Consider the following 14,170-nt stretch of genomic DNA (forward strand, 5'->3'; position numbering starts at 1 on the left):
CCCGGCCACTAAAACACCCTAATGACCGGGCCATTTTTTGCAATTCTGACCAGTGTCACTTTGACAGGTTATAACTCTGGAACGTTTCAACGGATCCTGGCGATTCTGAGATTGTTTTTTCGTGACATATTGTGCTTCATGTCAGTGGTAAATTTAGGCCGATATTTTTTGCGTTTATTTGTGAAAATTTAGGAAATTTGGCGAAAATTTTGAAAATTTCGCAATTTTCAAACTTTGAAAATTTATGCCCATAAATCTGTGAGATATGTCACACAAAATAGTTACTAAATAACATTTCCCACTTGTGTACTTTACATCAGCGCAATTTTCGAAACAAATTTTTTTTCCGTTAGGAAGTTAGAAGGGGTCAAAGGTCATCAGCAAATTCTCATTTTTCCAACAAAATTTACAAAATAATTTTTTTAGGGACCACATTACATTTGAGGTGACTTTGAGAGGCCTAGGTGACAGAAAATACCCAAAAGTGACCCCATTCTAAAAACTGCACCCCTCACACTGCTCAAAACCACATCCAATAAGTTTATTAACCCTTTAGGTGCTTCACAGGAACCAAAGCAATGTGGAAGGAAAAAATGAAAATTTTACTTTTTAACACAAAAATGTTACTTTAGCCATAAAATTTTCATTTTTACAAGGGAGAAAAGAGAAAGTACACAATACAATTTATTGTGCATGTTCTCCTGAGTACGCTGATACCCCATATGTGGTAAAAATCAATTGTTTGGGCGCACGGCAGAGCTCGGAAGGGAAGGAGCGCCATTTGAATTTTTGAACGCAAAATTAGCTGCACTCATTAGCAGACGCCATGTCGGGTTTGAAGACCCCCTGAGGTGCCTAACCAATGGAGCTCCCCCACAAGTGACCCCATTTTGGAAACTAGAGCCCTCAAATAATTTTTCTAGATGTTTGGTGAGCACTTTGAACCCATGGGGGCTTCACATAAGTTTATAGCGTTGAGCCGTGAAAAGAAAAAAAATTTTTTTTACCACAAAACGGTTGCTTCAACTAGGTAGCTTTTTTTTTCACAAGGGTAACAGGAAAAAATGCACCATAAAATGTATTGTGCATTTTCTCCTGAGTACGCAGATACCTCATATGTGGTGGAAATCAAATGTTTGGACACACAGCAGTGCTCGGAAGGCAAGGAGCGCCATTTGAATTTTTGAGTGCAAAATTAGCTGCACCTGTTAGCGGACGCCATGTCGGGTTTGAAGACCCCCTGAGGTGCCTAAACAATGGAGCTCCCCCACAAGTGACCCCATTTTGGAAACTAGAGCCCTCAAATAATTGTTCTAGATGTTTGGTGAGCACTTTGAACACCTGGGGGCTTCACAGAAGTTTATAGCGTTGAGCCGTGAAAAGAAAAAAAATTTTTTTTACAACAAAACGGTTGCTTCAACTAGGTAGCTTTTTTTTTCACAAGGGTAACAGGAAAAAATGCACCATAAAATGTATTGTGCATTTTCTCCTGAATACGCAGATACCTCATATGTGGTGGAAATCAAATCTTTGGACACACGGCAGTGCTCGGAAGGCAAGGAGCGCCATTTGAATTTTTGAATGCAAAATTAGCTGCACTCATTAGCGGACGCCATGTGGGGTATGAAGACCCCCTGAGGTGCCTAAACAATGGAGCTCCCCCACAAGTCACCCCATTTTGGAAACTAGAGCCCTCAAATAATTTTTCTAGATGTTTGGTGAGCACTTTGAACACTTGGGGGCTTCACAGAAGTTTATAGCGTTGAGCCGTGAAAAGAAAAAAATTTTTTTTTACCACAAAACGGTTGCTTCAACTAGGTAGCTTTTTTTTTCACAAGGCTATCAGGAAAAAATGCACCATAAAATGTATTGTGCATTTTCTCCTGAGTACGCAGATACCTCATATGTGGTGGAAAGTAATTGTTTGGGCGCATGGCGGGGCTCAGAAGAGAAGGAGCGCCATTTGACAGCAAAATTGGTTGGAATCATTAGCGGACGCCATGTCACGTTTGGAGACCCCCTATGGTGCCTAAACAGTGGAGCTCCCCCACAAGTGACACCATTTTGGAAACTAGAGCCCTCAAATAATTTTTCTAGATGTTTGATGTGCACTTTGAACACCTGGGGGCTTCACAGAAGTTTATAGCGTTGAGCCGTGAAAAGAAAAAAAATTTTTTTTACCACAAAACGGTTGCTTCAACTAGGTAGCTTTTTTTTTCACAAGGCTATCAGGAAAAAATGCACCATAAAATGTATTGTGCATTTTCTCCTGAGTACGCAGATACCTCATATGTGGTGGAAATAAATTGTTTGAGCGCATGGCGGGGCTCAGAAGAGAAGGAGCGCCATTTGACTTTTCAAACGCACAGACGCAGTGCACTGATCGGCCGCTGCAGGACACACGGTCGGATGCGATAAAAAAAAGCGTCGGGGATACGTAAAAAAAAAAAAAGTCACGCCAAAAATTGACCATGGATGCAGATCCGTTATGTGCATCCCTGATCAGCGCTTGGTGGGACGCACGGACGGATGCGATACAAAAAGCGTCGCAAATATGGAAAAAAGTCACGCCAAAAATTGACCATGGATGCCGATCCGTTATGTGCATCCCTGATCAGCGCTTGGCGGGACGCACGGATGGATGTGATACAAAAAGCGTCGGGGATACGGAAAAAAAAAAGTCACGCCAAAAATTGAGCAGGGATGCCGATCCGTTATCTGCATCCCTGATCAGCGCTTGGCGGGACGCACAGACGGATGCGATACAAAAAGCGTCGGGGATACGGAAAAAAAAGTCACGCCAAAAATTGAGCAGGGATGCCGATCCGTTATCTGCATCCCTGTTCAGCGCTTGGCGGGACGCACGGACGGATGCGATACAAAAAGCGTCGGGGATACGGAAAAAAAAAAAAAAGTCACGCCAAAAATTGAGCAGGGATGCCGATCCGTTATCTGCATCCCTGATCAGCGCTTGGCGGGACGCACGGACAGATGAGGTGTAAAAATGGACAGGGGATACGGAAAAAAAAAAAAAAGTTATACTCACAGTACCCAGAGGACTAGCAGGAGGAACACTGACCAGAAGAGCTGCAGAGGAATAGATGGCAGAGAGATGGACAGCTTTACAGGAGCAGCAGGCAGATCAGCAGAATGCCCAGGAAGGACCCAGCGATGGACGCAGATGTGATCAGGCCGGTGAAGACAGGTAAGAGGACGTCGGGGGAGAGCAGAGGGGGAGAGGGGGGGGGTGAGAGCAGAGGGGGGGGTGAGAGCAGAGGGGGAGGGGGTAGAGCAGAGGGGGAGACCGGAGAGGGAGCTGCAGAACAGAGATAATGGGGGAGGCAGTCAGATCGCGGGGGGAGCAGATCGGGATGTCGGGGGAAGGGGGGGGGGGTTGGGGGGAGCAGATCGCGGGGGGGGCACGGCAGGGGCTACCATGGCAGCGCGCAGGGGCACCACGGGAGCGCGCAGGGGCACCACGGGAGCGCGCACGGGCTGGCTGCAAAGTGAGCACAGTACTCACGTGCAGCAGCGGTGACAGCTAGGGCGGCGGCGGCGGCGGCAGCAGCGGCGGTGGCGTGGTACCACAAGTACCAGCCACTGCACGCTGCAGACATGTTGGGGGAGGGCTCGCAGGCCAGCACAGGCCTGGGGAGGGCGGCCACCGGCAAATCACACCGCCCCACTGCACACTGATTGGAGCGATTGCGCGTCATTGCACGATCGCTCCAATCAGTGCTGCAGGGGCTGGGGGAGACATGTTTGAGGTCCACCTATGATATGCTGCAGCAGCTGCGGCATCTCATAGCTGGATCTCACAGGATCGCACTAATTCGGGCATTATTTTTGCCGAAATTAGTGCGATCGATGTGGTTGGCGGTTCAGATTTGAACAGCCAATCACATCGATCGTCGATAGGGGGTGGCGATGCCGCCCCCCCTGGGGTCAAGCAAAGGTCCCCTGCTGTAAGAAACAGCAGGGGACATCATTTGAAAGCCGTTGCTATGGCCACGGCAATCAAATGAAGTTTAGGCAGTAAAATTACGTCCCTGGTCGTTAAGTCACGTTAAAATAGGACGTAATTTTACTGCCCGCGGTCGTGAAGGGGTTAAAAATGACATACTCATTGACTGAACTTTCAACACTCCTCTGTACTGCTGCTGGGGAACCTCACCAGTGCTGGGGATCAGTATGTGGTTTTGTAAGGCAGTTTTTAAGGCCATATTCTAAGGCATACATAAAGAATGTTAGCCAGGTATAGCAACAAGCTTTAAAGGTTGCGTCCTTAATGAATCATTGTAGGGCCAGGTTTACCCTACAACTGGAGATGTGCAAGCTTGGCCTTCTCCTCTTTAGCTCCTCCTCTCAAGTAGTACGCATAGAACTGTCCATGGTAGTTACAGCAGTGATTATATTAATTTCCAATCCTACATTTTTTCTGTCTATACTCTCTAGTAGTAAGGGCATTTTCACACGAATGTTAACAGTGCAGCAGAGAGCGACACAATTATTCCAAATAAATGTGTTATTACAACAGTTTTACCACATTTTCATAAAAAACTATATATCAAATATATACTTTTGTTGCCCTTGTGCGGTTCTGTTTTACCATCACCACTCAAAGGGACTGTACCCTAAAATTGTGTCCAGTTGTTCCCCCATTTTTGATAGTAACAGAAGCCCCACAATGGCCAACTTTCTAAGAAGTCGTATCCAACCTCTACACATCCAACCTATCTGACATCCTAAAATCACTGCCACAACCCCAACTTCCGTTCAGTTATAACAACCCTAGCTCACTCGCTCTGAATAATCATAGCCACAATGTATTTTTTATTTTTCATTGCCTCTTCCAGGCTCCCAGAAAATGTAACATTTGAAGAAGGTGCTCTAATAGAACCTCTTTCTGTTGGGATTCATGCCTGTAGACGAGCTGGAGTTACACTTGGAAGCAAAGTGTTCATCTGTGGTTCAGGTACAACTAAAAGTATTTAGTATCTTAACTATTTCCACTTTTGCAAACATGTTTTTTGTTCCTGTATATCTCTAAAATGAACAAAAGTAACTTTGCAGAAAGTTTCTTCTATTTTTATTGTTTTGTATCTACAGGTCCAGGGGAGGCCTATGTGTGTCCAGTCTCCACAAGTAGTCTGATCCTGCCTTCAGGCCCTCTTCTATCCCTACTTCTTTTTAGCATACTATTGAAGGGAGAAGAGAGTATGGCTCAGATTCAATAAAAATTGGGGTTTTGTGTGATGTCGTACCTAAGAGATGCATGACACTTAAAGGGACTCTGTCAGGACGTTTTTTTCTGTGTAATCTGAAGCCAGAATGCTGTAAGAGTTAACATGAAGTTTGCAGCCAGCCTCTCTATCTCAAAGTCTTCTTTTGTTTACCTGCAATGTTAAGGTGGTGTCACACATAGCGACGATGACAACGACGTCGCTGCTAAGTCACCATTTTATGTGACGTAGCAGCGACGTCCCGTCTCTGTCGCTGTGTGTGACATCCAGCAACGACCTGACCCCTGCTGTGAGGTTGCCGGTCATTGCTGAATGTCCTGCTTCATTTTTTGGACGTTGCTCTCCTGCTGTGAAGCACACATCGCTGTGTGTGACAGCGACGAACTGAAGCGAGCAGGGAGCAGGGAGCCGGCGTCTGGCAGCCTGTGGTAAGCTGTAACCATGGTAAACATCGGGTAACTGAGAAGCCCTTTCCTTGGTTACCCGATATGTACCTTAGTTACTAGCGTCCGCCGCTCTCACGCTGCCAGTGCCGGCTCCCTGCTCCCTGCATACATAGCTGGAGTACACATCGGGTAATTAACCCGGCTCTGGCACGCAAAAATAGTTAGGATTACATCCTATAATGGCCAAAAAAATAAAAGTACATACCTCCAGCTACTTAGTATAAAGATGAAAAAGAAAGGGCTAAGTCCAAGTGTGGAAAAACAATCCGGTAATTATACTGTGGAGATACAGTATATAGAGATTTGTCTCTGTAAAAGAAATTAAATAGGTAAATAAGGGGTTAATGAAACAAAAGCCTGGTGTGGACGGGAACAGCTCTCCCAGTACTGCTACATACAAAATCTCAAACCTGAAACTTGGCTTGTGTCAGAACGGCTGCACCCAGTAACCTAAGGGATACATCGTTAGATTCAGGATCTCTTTGCCTACATAATGCTGCTCTTAGATGAGGTAGTAAAAATCTGCTGACAGATTCCCTTTAATTAACTTGGTGCTACTCCAGTTAGGTACTAGAGTAACATTTTTGGCTTAAAGAATGCCACCACTTTTAATGAATTTAGCATTCGCTGTCCTGCCCTGGCTCCTCCCCTGCTCTGTTTATTTTGGCAGAACTGCCCAAAAGTTTTGCAACATTTGAGGGGTTTTTTTTTACTGCAGACTTCTGGCATAAACATCAGAATAAATCTGGGTCGAAGACTACAGAATCAGGCTACACCGTTTTTTTTGTAGTCTGTAGCCATGTAGATACATAGGTCTCCAGAAGTGTTATAGAGAGACATAGATTTTTAATGAAGTGTATTTGAAAAGTTTCTTCATTACTACCCTGGAACATAAATATGCCTCGATTCATTAAGACTGGTGTTTCATAATGTCTCTAAGGTCATGTCTTGATTGATTTTCAATACGATTAATTATTTTATTAAAATGTATTTTTTTTATTTCAAAATTAACATTATAGGTCCAATTGGGCTGGTTTCTCTGATTGTTGCAAAGATGATGGGAGCTTCACAAGTAATTATAAGTGGTAAGAAAATTAAATATTTGCTTTATTATTACTTATTTAGCTATTTTTCAAAATAATACAGTATTTAATGTACCTAGTCACGATTTTGTATCAAATTTATAGTAATATATAAGTAGCATAATAAACCTATCAGAAGCTTCCAAAGACATGACATAATCATTTGGGCTGTCCCTAATCGTTTAAAGGCATAGGACTATTAGTGTATGTAAACTTTTGAGTTTGTAGAATGTAATAAAAATGCCTTAACACATTCTCTCTCTCTCTCTTCTCTCTCTTCTCTCTCCCTCTCTCTTTCTCTTTCTCTCTCTTTCTCTTTTTCTCTCTCTTTCTCTCTCTCTTTCTCTTTCTCTTTCTCTCTCCCTCTCTCCCTCTCTCCCTCTCTCTCTTTCTCTCTTTCTCTCTTTCTCTTTCTCTCTTTCTCTTTCTCTCTTTCTCTTTTTCTCTCTCTTTCTCTTTCTCTCTCTCTTTCTCTCTCTCTCTCCCTCTCTCCCTCTCCCTCTCCCTCTCCTAGCATTTTCAAATATAAATAATTTTGGTTCCTAATTGACCTAAAATGGGAAAGATTTATTTTGATTTCATGTCAGATACTGAGAAAAACCTGTATATGAGTCTTTTTAGATGGTGTATGTAAACTGGTTTCAACTGTATATCTAAACCCCCAAGGCCAGTATATAGGCATCCAAACCTGTTCTTCTATGCAGGGCTACTCATCTAATTTACCATCTGGAGACCTGCTCTTCATAGCTGTTTGCTAGACCTGGTGCTAATGTAATAAGTTGGCAGACAGTCGCAAGACACTCATCATAGGCCTGCAAGCCACATATGGCTCCCGAACCACAGGTGGAGGACCCCTGACCTAATGGATGAGATTCAGTCTTTGCTGATGACACAAAACTATGTATGATAATAAAAACTGAGATTGACGGTACCTGTGTAGACACCTTATCCAGATCATTCTGTAATATTGTAAACACATGACAGACATGGTTTAACATTAATAAATGTAAATTAATGCATCTAAGCCGGAGTAATCCCATTGCTGCATGTACATTAGATGGAAGTAAACTGAGGACTACAGAACAAGAGAAGGACTTGGGTATTCTCATTACAAATAAGCTGAGCAGCAGCACTCAATGTCAAGCAGCAGTTGCTAAAGCAAACAAGATTTTAGGGTGTATAAAAAGAGAGATTAGATCCCGTGATTCCAATATATTGTTACCTGTCTATAAGTCAATTGTAAGGCCACATCTGGAATATGGGATCCAGTTTTGGGCTCCACATTTTAAAAGGATATTGGAAAGTTACAGTCAGGTCAAATGTTGGCAACGAGATTATTATAATGGAAGGAAGGTCTCTCTTATAATGAGAGGTTGGAAAAGTTGGGCTTGTTTAGCTTAGAAAAAAGACGTCTAAGAGGAGATCTCATTTATATGTATAAATACATGTGTGTGTGGTCAATATAAAGGACTGGCACATGACTTATTCCTTCCAAAGGCAATACAAAGGACAGGGGACACTCATTACATGTGGAAGAAAAGAGATTCCGGCAACTAAATAGGAAAGGGTTCTTTACAGTTAGAGCAATCAGACTGTGGAATGCCCTACCACAAGAAGTAGCAATGGCAGACATTATAAGGCCGCATGCGCACGCTGCGGTTTTTGATGCATTTTTGCTACTGTTTGGGGGGGACCTTTTAATCACCACAAACTGCATGCTTTTCTTTCCCCAGCAAAGTCTATGAGATTTCAGATTTGTTCAGCTTGCTTTTTTGTGGCTGCAGTTTTCTGGTGACCACAAAAATGCAGTAATTAGTTTGTATTTTTCCTTGCATTTTTCACTTATTGGTGATAAAAAAAGCATAAAAAATACACCAAAAACACATGCATTTTTTATTTGTTTTTTTAAAAAATGGTTGTAGAAATTCTTTTATGGAAACCCATGGTTCGTATAGAAATCAGTGTAGTTAGCCCTGTTCATTGTGTGTATCCTGTCTTGATCATCTCATGTTTTTTCTTTCTTTTTAGCGTAGCATGTCCATAGTGCTTTGACTTTGCTTCTAACATGGTTACAGTTTAGTCTCTCCAATGTATATAACGATGGAATCCTTTTTCAGATTTATCATCCTCAAGACTAGAAAAAGCCAAAGAAGTTGGAGCCGATTTTATTTTGCAAGTTGCCAAAGAGACCCCTCAGCAAACTGCTCAGAAAGTGGAAGACTTACTAGGATGCAAGCCCGAGATCACCATTGAATGCACTGGAGCTGAAGCTTGTATTCAGGCAGGAATCTATGTAAGTAGGAGCAAGATCATTTACATAAAAGGTATCACCACCCTAAGTGTGGAATTCGCTTATTACTGAAGGATGACACCATTTTATGTATTGCTTTATATGATCTCATCCTGAATGGAATTCTGTATCAATAGTGTAATGGTAACCGATAAACATGTTTGTACCCGTGTCTAGGCAACGTATAAAACAGCAATGCGTCATGTGAGAAAACGTTTTATTACAATTTTCGTTTTCTTTTTAATTTTGGGTGTAGATTGCTTCTCAGCTGATAAAAAGAAATCTTGAGCACCATAAACAATGAGTGTGCTGTACCTGTGGCATGTTTGCAGTGCAATAACTATGACTATGACTAATAATATGACTGTTCAAAGCTTACTTTTAAAGGGCTTGTCCCACAAAGTATATTTTATTCAATAGATATTGAAATAAAAATAAGTTCCATAATTGAATTTGTTACATTTTCCCCCCCTTGCTGATATTTTAGAAATGTGCCCCTGCTGTGCACTATATTTGCTTTGTCCAACCATACAGTTTCTTGGTGGTGCATGCCACAGCTCCTGGCCAGGGGAGGAGGCATAAGATAATATAGACAACAATGCAGGGTTTTGCAGTTTCCAAGAAAATTGCCTAATTGTATCATGTGAGTGCCATGGTAGATGAAAAAATACGAAATGAGGTCCGTCCATCCATTCAAAAGCCAAGAGGTGGAGCTCAAGGCAAAAGTGGAGTCAACAAGTCAGCTCATCATAAGGTCTGTCAGTTTTGGCACAACCAACACTGCAGTGGAGGTGGCTTGTATACTTTGTAATAGTGAGATCACAGACGTCCATGCATGCACTGTATGATGCGCGTTACACAAGTCTGGAATGGTGGCCCGAGAAAGGTGAAGATGCCTCAATTTCAATCGTCATGAGAGGCATCAGCTCAAGTTTGCAAAAAAGTCTGAAAAGTGAAAGGTAGAAAATTAGAAATGGATGATTTGGAGCGATGAGATGAAAGTCTAAAGACTAGGCTTTGATGGGTGCAAATGGGTCTAGAACAAACTAGCGAACAAGAGGCTAACACATCGAGAAATTGAAGGAACTGTCAAGTTCGGTGGTGTTTTATAATGTTTTGCTGCATGGTTGATGTCAGTCAACAGCGCTGCAGCCAATCACTGAACTCTGCACTGATGTCAAGATGCAGCTTGTCAACATAGAACGGAGCAGTGCTGGAGCAGTAGAGGATAAGTATGTTTTTTTTTTATTTTCTTAACAGGACAAACCTGTCCCCTAACAGCAAATGAAAGTGGACAACTCCTTTTACTAAATATTTGTGACAAATGCAATTTCTTTAAACCTTTCACCCCCTGGCATTTTTCCATTTTCATTTTTTCCTCCCCTTCTTCCAAGAGCCATATATTTTTAATTTTTTCATCAATATTGCCATATGAGGAATTGCTTTTTGCGTGACAAGTTGTACTTAGGGGGGCATGGCTTAGCAATGGCTGTTTAAGGAAGCAGGCTTCCAGAGCTCTGTGGACCCAGGCAATTATTCCCATGTTTAGCCGTCCCTGACTGCAGCAACGATGTCCAAGAGGAAGAGGACAGAAGGGAGCATAACCCCAGCTGCTGCATCGTGCGGATGGAGTGGTGGATCTGAGCTGGCGCGATTCTTCTCTAAGGCAGGAGCCTCTAAGCACGGACCGACAGCTATGACGTCTCAGGAGTAGGAGCAGGCGCGCGCTGCTGCGCAGCACAGAGTGGATAAGCGGGGCACGTAGGCCCTCAAAGGTGAGCCCTTATGCCATCCAGAGATACCCAGAGGGGGCCACTCATTTGATAATGACACTTGCCCCGTTGGAGCTACACAGGTGGGGGCTGGAAACAAGAATCATCATCTAATGCATCAGCAAATCCCTGCCTTCACAGCTCAGATCCACATATTGATACATTACATGAGGATTGGCCTGGCCTGTCACAGTCTTCTTTAATGCTTCAGCCTCCTGAGTTTCTGTCAGAGCTACAGAGGATCAGAGCATTGATTCAGGCTCTGCCATCGAAAAATGACCTGGACAGATTGGCCTATGGCCCGAATGTTTGAAACCTCTCAGGAAAGGGCCCTGGCAGTTATTAAAGGGGACTTGGACTCTCTGGCTGAGATGGCCTTGGCTAATGAAGAGGCTTTGTCTGTCATTACAGACAGAGTGGGTGCACTGGAAACTAAATTATCGATGGCACAGTCTCATACACAGTGTCTGGTACTCCTAGCGGATGATCAGGAGAATAGGGAAAGATGGAACAATATTTGCCTTAAAGGCATCCCAGAGGAAATCTATGCTGAAGATCTACTACAATTTGTGAGGTCCATTTTCAATACCATCACGCAGAAACCCCCAGACTTCACCTACATTGTGGATAGAGTTAATAGAGTGGCATGGTCCGGCTTCTCAGATACCGCAACAGCATGTGATGTCTTATGCAGGCTACATTATGTTATGGATAAAGATGACATTTTACGTTAGGCATAGTCGCATGGAGCAGTGTCTATTGATGGGGCAGAGATAAGACTGTTGCTCGATGTATCAAGCCGTACGCTATATATGCGGAGACAGTTATGTAACGTGGCGCAGGGTGGTAGTCGTGGGCGAGGAAATAGTCTGTTGCACCCCGGCATGCTACATGAAAATGGAGGTCCTGGCTGGGTGTGTGGTGTTTCACTCCAGAGGCTATATGCATTGGCAGGCCGCATGTTGCCGGTGGTTTTGGCTGGCCAGGACCAGATGGTACACAGTTCATTGAGGGAGACCACAAGTTGATAAAAAACATTGTTTTACTGAACGTTAACTTGGTAACAACAACGTACATAAGATGGCGGACACAATTCTTCTTGCACATTTCAATATCACAGAGAATCATTAAGCACACATTCATTTTAGTCGTTCCAACCTCCATAAGGCTTTTTCTTCCCTTCACTACCCAGCCTAGTACTACATCACAGTCCTTGGAAGTCATTCTCCTCCTCAAGCAGTCCCACGTCTTCTCCCTCCTAGACGGGTATTGCCAATATGGCTGGACCAAGCTATATGCTACTGAAGACGCCTCAGGGACACTCCCTTAAGACACTCACTTTGTTCCTTGTCCTGCTCTGTCTTGCACCAGGACTTGTCTCTCTCTCTGTCACTTGTTCCTTCAGTCAGTGCGCTGACCCAGCTCCACTAGATCACTCTGTGTCACAGTAATCTCAGTTGTTCCCCCTTTTCCTTTGTCACACTATTCAATGTCATGGTCTCCCTCTCTTCGTGACACCCATATCATGCGGCTCTGCTTCTCCTCAGACTTGAGGTCTGTTCCTGTCACAGGCTGGGCCCCTAACTGATGTTTCCACAGCAAACGTTTCTCTCCCTCAGCAGTAGCTCTTTCCCTATTGGCTAATCCTAGAATCCCAACTGTCACCTGTCTGTCACCGGACAGATTTAACTTTTCAGCTGCATACCTATAACACTAATAAAACCTTATTATGCATTATACATTATATACTATATAACATTACACCTTATACTAATACACATACTGTACATTACATCTTCAATACTGCTACACCTCTACATAGTAACATTCTCTACTCTGCTACATCTTATACATTACAATACCTTACACTATACACTTTATATTTTATCACATGTATATATTTAAGAACACATTTGGTGTCTTTAGGGGTAGGAACTCGACCACCATCTTACATTTACACCCTCTACTACTCAAAATCAAAGAGGCTGGTGCCTCCTACCGATGGGGCCACCCTTTCAACCTCATGGTCCGCAGGAATGGCAAGGCATTCTTCCTCAAGTCCCAGCGGGATGTGGAGGGTCTTTTCGCATTTCTAGACATTCCATCGTTTCAGGTACTGGACTGGTTCGCAGTTGAGGGCCTCTTCTGACCCCCGCAGAGAAACAAGAAAAATATTAAGCTGGCTTCTTCCTGCCGTAACCCGGATGGAGACTGCTCATTGCCTTATGATAATACACTACCGCAAGAAGAGCTAGACCCATGAGCATTTTCCCTTCTAGTCTTAATTCTGGGTCTGATGGACACTGAGAGACAGTGTTCTCGGACATTAAATCCTACTTATTCTTGGATCAGCAGTGAATCGTCCCATACTCGTCCTAGCGATCTGGCCTGTGACAGCGCGAATCACTTCAGTTGCTCCATGGAGCTCACAGCGAGCGGCGGTGTTCTACTGCCACTCCTGTCAGCTTCCGGTGTAGCAGAGCTGAAAGCGTCGTGGGACCGCATGTGGATTACGTCGGACCTGGAAGGGTATTTGGGGATTACTAAAGTGGTGAAAGAGGGTGTTTTTTTTGTCTTTTATTTCAAATAAAGGAATTTTCGGTTTGTGTTTATTTACTTTCACTACAGTTTAGTGATGGGGGGTATCTCATAGACACCTGCCATCACTAAGCTAAGACTTAGTGGCAGCTATGGGCTGCCATTAACTCCTTATTACCCTGATTGCCACTGCACCAGGGCAATTCAGGATGAGCCAGGTAGAGTCCCGGGACTGTCGCATTTAATGGATGCGGCAATTCCGGGCCGCTGCTGCCTGATATTTTTAGGCTGGGGGGCTCCCCATAACGTGGAGCTCCCCATCCTGAGAATACCAACCCTCAGCTGTGTGGCTTTACTTTGGCTGGTATCAAAGTTAGGGGGGGACCGCATACCGTTTTTTTTTTAATTTATTTATTGTACTGCACAATATAGGCACGCCCACCGGCGGCTGTGATTGGTTGCAGTGAGATAGCTGTTACTCAGCATGGGGGCTCTGACTGCAACCAGTCATGGGCGCCGGTGGGTGGGGGAAGCAGTGATTGTGACAACTGTGCAGCGCCATGCTGCGCCGGTGATCGGTGAGTATGAGAGAGGGGGTGAGAGAGAGAGACCGACAAACGGAGAGAGAGAGAGATTTTCTAACCAGAAAGGAATTTATACATCTGAACATGGTCAGTTAAGAAAACCGGATCTGTCGGTGGAATGCGTTTTTTACCACATTACGACGGATCCGGCACCCATAGGTTTTCATTTTACAACACGGCGCCAGATCTGGCGCGGTGCGTTTTTTTGCCAGTCA

At 43.9% G+C, this 14,170-nt stretch overlaps 1 protein-coding gene across 4 annotated transcripts in view; it reads left to right on the plus strand.

Annotated features, from left to right (window-relative positions):
- Positions 1-14,170, plus strand: part of SORD (sorbitol dehydrogenase) — a 91,877-nt gene that overhangs the window by 59,932 nt on the left and 17,775 nt on the right. For all 4 annotated transcript variants that reach the window (XM_075342708.1, XM_075342705.1, XM_075342706.1 and 1 more), the window contains 3 exons: positions 4,857-4,975; positions 6,709-6,774; positions 8,889-9,064. In XM_075342708.1, the coding sequence (XP_075198823.1) occupies positions 4,857-4,975; positions 6,709-6,774; positions 8,889-9,064 (361 nt within the window). The remainder of the gene's footprint in view (positions 1-4,856; positions 4,976-6,708; positions 6,775-8,888; positions 9,065-14,170) is intronic.

The sequence above is a fragment of the Anomaloglossus baeobatrachus genome, chromosome 4 (genome assembly GCF_048569485.1).
Source record: "Anomaloglossus baeobatrachus isolate aAnoBae1 chromosome 4, aAnoBae1.hap1, whole genome shotgun sequence".
Taxonomy (NCBI): domain Eukaryota; kingdom Metazoa; phylum Chordata; class Amphibia; order Anura; family Aromobatidae; genus Anomaloglossus; species Anomaloglossus baeobatrachus.